The sequence below is a fragment of the Penaeus chinensis genome, chromosome 30 (genome assembly GCF_019202785.1).
Source record: "Penaeus chinensis breed Huanghai No. 1 chromosome 30, ASM1920278v2, whole genome shotgun sequence".
NCBI lineage: Eukaryota > Metazoa > Arthropoda > Malacostraca > Decapoda > Penaeidae > Penaeus > Penaeus chinensis.
In genome coordinates this window covers 27,105,818-27,113,185 of record NC_061848.1, presented here as the reverse complement: position 1 = coordinate 27,113,185, position 7,368 = coordinate 27,105,818, and the positions used below count along the sequence as shown (strand labels likewise).

The 7,368-nt window shown below is 35.6% G+C and overlaps 1 protein-coding gene across 1 annotated transcript; it reads right to left on the bottom strand.

Moving 5' to 3' along the window:
• Window positions 1–2,425: 2,425 nt before the first annotated feature.
• Window positions 2,426–2,845, bottom strand: LOC125041294. Its single transcript, XM_047636130.1, has one exon. The coding sequence runs from the start codon at window positions 2,843–2,845 to the stop codon at window positions 2,426–2,428; it is 420 nt and encodes a 139-aa protein (XP_047492086.1).
• Between the last annotated feature and the right edge of the window lie 4,523 nt (window positions 2,846–7,368).

Genomic DNA, 7,368 nt, shown 5'->3' with positions numbered 1-7,368 from the left:
CATGAACGAATTCAAGACCGAGGCAACCCCATGAACATATAACAATTCAACTGTTAAAAAGGGTGTGATACACAGACTTGATGCTGATATTAGAGCATAGGCTAAGAAGGCTCCTCAGCAATGCGTCTGCCAGCAATAGTCCTTGAAAGAGGAAATGTTATGAATATGTAGTCTCTGTGGTACCCGGATGTAACTATAGCTTGAACTAGTTTACTGCCGTATATATTAAGACGTTTGTTTATTAGTGAAGTTCAATCATTTAAATAAAATCGTCTAATATTTGTTACTTGATATCCATTTGGTCGAAGTCAATAGTAAATATATCTAAGATTATAGCCTTTTTAATGTTGCGCTACGTCATTTATTACTTTATCTCGTAAAAGATGATGAATATAAACCTTTCTGCAGCGTCGCTATAAACACAATTCGGGTCTGTATGTAATGCGTAAAGTTGCGGCCACGCAGCACGGAGGTCGCAAACTGCATGTCATCCTGGCGGTAAGCAGGACACGGATCGTTATCAAGTCTACCAAACCTCGTGGGACCGAGACGGAGGCAAACAAATCTGACAGCTAAGAGACGGGGCTGCGTCTCGGGGGACTGGGGAGGGCGTCGCACAAACAGCCATCGAGTCGCACACGAAAAAAACAGAATAAAAAAATAAGGGACGTTTTTTCATTCTTCCTTGTAGAGCAGATCATGTACAAGGATGCTTAAACAAATCTCTGGTCAAGGTAATGTGTTGCCGCGGGGGGGAGGGAGGGGCTTAGGAGGCGGAGAGGGCCCAGCCCTGCCTTGGGCCCCAGCCCTCGCCTCAGCCAGTTTTGCAGGCTCTTTTCTTCATCCCTTCTGTCCACTTATCCTAATCCTAAACTCATTTTTGCCCTTTTCGCCACTAGACTTCCTCATAACGTATATATGACCTTCTTGCGCATTTTTTAACCCTTAGCCATTCTGGGAATCACCAAAAATAAGTTCCTTACTCGGGAGGAATAACCTTATGTAAATCGATAAAAAAAGTCAAGGGATTCTGGCGATGACACTATGCAGAACCTGAAAACAATTAGGCAGTAACCACATGCCTTTGAGGACCAGTGCTAAATGTCTACCAATCCTTTGATGATTCAAGGGAGTGGGGGTGTTCGCATTTAATTAATCTAATGTAATGATATTTTTAATTTAATGCAATAATCCGCCCAATCCCTTCCTCGTTGTCGTGGCGGGCTTAGGAGACGGGGCTGAGGCTGCGCAGGGTATCCCCTGCCTGGGACCTCGGCCCTCGCCTCGACTCGTTTTCTCGGTCTTCTCCCCCTTCCTTCTTTTCTTCATCCCCTGTTCTGTCCACTTCTCCAAATCGTTAACCTCATTTTTGCCGTTTTCGCCACAATGCTTTATCATAATCCTCCCTACTCCCTTAACCCCTTCCCCTTCTAATAACCTTTACCTTCCATAGTATTCACCCGCTGTCCTTTTCACTACCATACTGCCCTCTACTGCTCAACTTGTTACTCTACCCTCATCATTAACTCGTTCCTAACCCTTTTCGCTACTCTACTTTACCATAGCGCCATATAACCTTTATGCCAAATGCCATATAGCACGGCCTTACCTGGAGCTTTGCCCCCCAAGCCTCATTATATTACTGCATTTTGAATACGCCGCTAACGACCTTAGATGTCGACGCGGCAGAACATTTTCAATTAATAAATTAATTATGAAAAGAAAGCATTAACTTAGTATCATAAGTTGTACATAGCCTGTTTACATAATTTGGACTGTCTTTACATAATTTGGACTGCCGGGATATTTCCATTAATCCTGTAGCGAAGGGCCTGTCCACCCGAGCGTGCATGATCGGCTGGGGCACGGACGGGCACGAAAAGAGAGATGACGTCACATGCGGACAAACTAGTCGCTCTCCTGTGACGTCCCCTTTACTGTTGCTTGCCGACGTGTCTGCCGATCGTGCCGGCAAGTGTGGACAGGCCTTTAGGATAATGCCTTCTTGCTACTGTAACGTGAGAATGGAGAGCTATTGCTCCTTTGCAAACTTTGTTGTGAAGGTATCCATGTTTGTCAAAGTAACTAGCCAAAAAGAAAACCCTTATATGTTCGGGAAATCGTCGTTTCTTCAGGAAATTTAACCGAAAACCAGTGAAAGTCCGTTTCCGGAAATTGCAGAAATGTATTTCTATGTCCTATGACAGAAGTAATCGTAAGTATGCCGAGGACCGAATGAAAACTGCGACAGTAAAAAGGTCTGCCCACAAGAGATGTCATGGGCGAGGGCATAAGGTCGGGCACGAGATGTCATGAGCTGCCCAATGCACACAAGTATTTCCCCGTTGTCTTCTCGCCCGTGACGTCACCTCTCCGGGTGCCCGCCGCTCTACCCAACGATCATGCCCGTTCGCGTGGACAGGCCTCAAGAGATCTTTGTATTCAAAAATGATATTGGAATTTGTTTACAAAGAATGAAACGATAAAACCAGCTATAACTGTTGGATGAAATGTCAGGTTGAAGGTTAATATCTTTTATACGCACACCCGTGTCCATGCCCACCCGTGTCCATGCCCACCCGTGTCCATGCCCACCCGTGTCCATGCCCACCCGTGTCCATGCCCACCCGTGTCCATGCCCACCCGTGTCCATGCCCACCCGTGTCCATGCCCACCCGTGTCCATGCCCACCCGTGTCCATGCCCACCCGTGTCCATGCCCACCCGTGTCCATGCCCACCCGTGTCCATGCCCACCCGTGTCCATGCCCACCCGTGTCCATGCCCACCCGTGTCCATGCCCACCCGTGTCCATGCCCACCCGTGTCCATGCCCACCCGTGTCCATGCCCACCCGTGTCCATGCCCACCCGTGTTTAGGGTGTTTCAATAATTGTCGATTTTCTAAAATTTGTTCGAATCCCGGGGGCAAGTTAAGAAATAGGCGCCTATGAATTTTCTGAGTTTGGAAATGTATTTTTTATTAAAATCAAAGAATATCTCGCATTCTCTAATTTCAATTGAAAGTTTTGATTAAATTATGATTTTGACACCGCATCGAACGCCAAATAACGCCTCGTTTTCTGTTGTCGGTATAACTATTTTATTTTTAAAATACCTCAATATTATACTTTTATTCAATATTTTTGCATCAAAATTATTTCTATTATAAATTAATATTATATAAAGTTCTGTAATTGCCGTGACTAATTTTTCAATTAGTAGGCTTGACTTCTCTTTACTTTGTGTTCTCTCCCACCGAATCGAGCTTGGGTTACCGAGGGCATGCTTTGGCTCTCGGACTTCTCACTTCGCTTAAATGATTTGAAGTAACATATTCTATTTATCAAGAGGCTATAAAAGGAAAGGATTCTAGTAATGATTTAATTTGGAACATTATATATTGCATTCAATATAATTTTCATTTGACATTGCCATATCTCCGACTGCGCCGTTCTCTAGTTTCTGTTACAACAACAATTCTGTTTGTCTTCACATTTTTTCATGTCTCCAGTCAGTCTTTCACAGTTTTGATTATGGGCAGGTATTAATGAACTTTTGGGTTTCCACATATCGATTTCATGCATATCATAGGCCAAGTATGCAAACATCATATCTGTGGTCAGATGTTGGGAAATTAAATCTTTCACACTCAGATTACACAGTTTTTCTGCAGTGAAATTGTGCTTCTCCTTATTTTTGAATAGGGCTGGTGTGTATGGCCCTTTTTCACGAATTCCTCTTTTCAAGATCTTTGCAACTCCATCGACGTAATCATGATCAACACCCAAGGGAAGAAGTGTACCATCTGCATTATACAGATGTCTGTTGATGGACGAGAACTAGCTGCTAGGACAGCCAAGTTCACAGCCAATCCTGGCATACCTCCTCGAAGTTTCAATAGCAGTTCTGAGAAGGGTCATTTTATTGCTGTTCACAGCAGAACGCCAGCACATGAAATAAACTTTTGCAAAATCAAAAATACTTCTGATTGTTCTTGGATTTTGTTTTCAGTGCTTTCAGACACTTTATGGTGTTCTTTATTCCAATCTTCGATTTATTGGGCAAATCACCATCACAAACTCCTTCCAGCTTGGTCAATATGGTGTCAATGGTCAGGCAGATGTGTAGGAGGGAACTGAAAAATCCCAGCCACCTGACACCAACTGGCAAAAGACATTTCTGCAATATCTTCACTGTTGCATATAAATGGGACTTCTGCATTGGTCTGCTTCCATTTCAGTCTGTTAAATTCCCGTCTTTGCGCCTGATAATCAACACTTCCGAGTGATCCATTGCTTCCTTGTACTTTTGCATCATACCAATCTATATCTTCCTTGAGGATTTCTCGGGGTTGTTTCTTTGCCTTGAATGACACAATCACAGTTTTCGAGAATTTTGTCTTCAGTGTTACATTTCTGATGGAGTCGTAGTACTCTTTCTTTATTTTCTTTATTTTTTCTTTCATATACCAAGGTGATATTGTCTTAATGCCGAATTTGCTATACAACGCAGCAATTTCCGCCAGCAACTTGGATAAAATCTGAGATTCCGTAATAGTCAAATTATTGCATGGCAAGCTATCTTTTGATCATCCTTTTAGTGTCTGGTTACCATGTCCTTTTAAGGCACAGTATCGAGCAAGAATGTCACTCTTCGTCAGTGGTCTAGGTGGCAAAACATCAATGGTATCAAACTCTTTCAGTATACGTGTATCGGCACTGCGCAAACCACCACGTCGAAGTGCCATATTGCCACTGACGAGATCGTCACCACAATATAGGCGAGCGAGTAATGTGCATTATTAAGGTAGCACAAGTTTATATGGAAATGCATAGTGACTGGGAATCTTTACGGAAGTCCCCAGGAATCATTCGCAATGACCTAAGTTACCCTATGTTTGATTCTGCCATAATGTCGGATGAACCGAACTGCCCTTCCGTGGGTCATGCGGGTCACCGCACCTCATCCCAGCGCCGGAAATGGTATTATACTTTAATAAAACATTGCGAATAGTAGATATTTTTTTATTTGTCTAATATTTTGCATGTCGTCATTTAAGCATAGTAGGCGCCTGTTTAGCAACTTGCTGAATGATTCTGAAAAAGTCGGATTTATTGAAACACCCTAGTGTCCATGCCCACCCGTATGTATACACACATGTATACGTATTCATGTATACACATATGTATACGTATTCATGTATACACATATGTATACGTATTCATGTATACACATATGTATGCGTATTCATGTATACACATATGTATACGTATTTATACATATACATGTATATCTATTTATATGTATGTATACATATACAGGTGCATATATATATATATATATATATATATATATATATACATATACAGGTATATATATATATATATATATATATATATATATACATATACAGGTATATATATATATATACATATACAGGTATATATATATATACATATACAGGTATATATATATATATATATATATATATATATATATATACATATACAGGTATATATATATATATATATACATATACAGGTATATATATATATACATATACAGGTATATATATATATACATATACAGGTATATATATATACATATACAGGTATATAAATATATATATATATACATATACAGGTATATATATATATATATATATATATATATATATATATACATATACAGGTGCATATATATATATACATATACAGGTGCATATATATATATATATATATATATATATATATATACATATACAGGTGCATATATATATATATATATATATATATACATATACAGGTGCATATATATATATATATATATACATATACAGGTGCATATATATATATATATATATATATACATATACAGGTGCATATATATATATACAATAATGCATATATATATAATATACAGTATATATATATATTATATATATAATATAAGGTATATATATATACGTGCATATATAATATCATATACAGGTGCATATATATAACATACAGGTCAATATATATATATATATATATACAATATAATATATTATATATAACATATACAGGTGCATATATATACATATACATGATATATATATACATATACAGTGCATATATATATATATATAACATATACAGGGCATATATATATATACTATCAGGTGCATATATATATAACATATACAGGTGATAATATATATATTATATAACAGTGATAATATATATATATATATATACATATACAGGTGCATATTATATATATATATATATAATATATATTATTATTATATATATTTATATATATACATATACAGGTGCATATATATATATATATCTATACAGGTGCATATATATATACATATACAGGTGCATATTATATACATATACAGGTGCATATATACATAGGTGCATATATATACATATACAGGTGCATATATATATATACATATACATGTGCATATATATATAAGTATATATATATATATACATATACAGGTGCATATATATATATATATATATATATATATATATACATATACAGGTGCATATATATATATATACATATACAGGTGCATATATATATATATATATATACATATACAGGTGCATATATATATATATATATATATATATACATATACAGGTGCATATATATATATATATATACATATACAGGTGCATATATATATATATATATATATATATATATATATATATATTATATATATATATACAGGTGCATATATATATACATATACAGGTGCATATATATATACATATACAGGTGCATATATATATACATATACAGGTGCATATATATATATATATATATATATATACACATATATACAGGTGCATATATATATACACATATATACAGGTGCATATATATATACATATACAGGTGCATATATATATACATATACAGGTGCATATATATATATATACACATATACAGGTGCATATATATATACACATATACAGGTGCATATATATATATACACATATACAGGTGCATATATATATATATATATATACATATACAGGTGCATATATTATATATATACATATACAGGTGCATATATTATATATAATATATATATATTACATATATATATATATATATATATATATACATATTACAGGTGCATATATATAATATATACTATACAGTGCATATATATATATATACTAGGTGCATATATATATACATATACAGTAATATATATACATATACAGGTATAATATATATACATATACAGGTGCATATATATATATACATAATAAGGTGCATATAATATATACATATACAGGTGCATAATAATATATAATTACATATACAGGTGCATATAATATATATAAATAT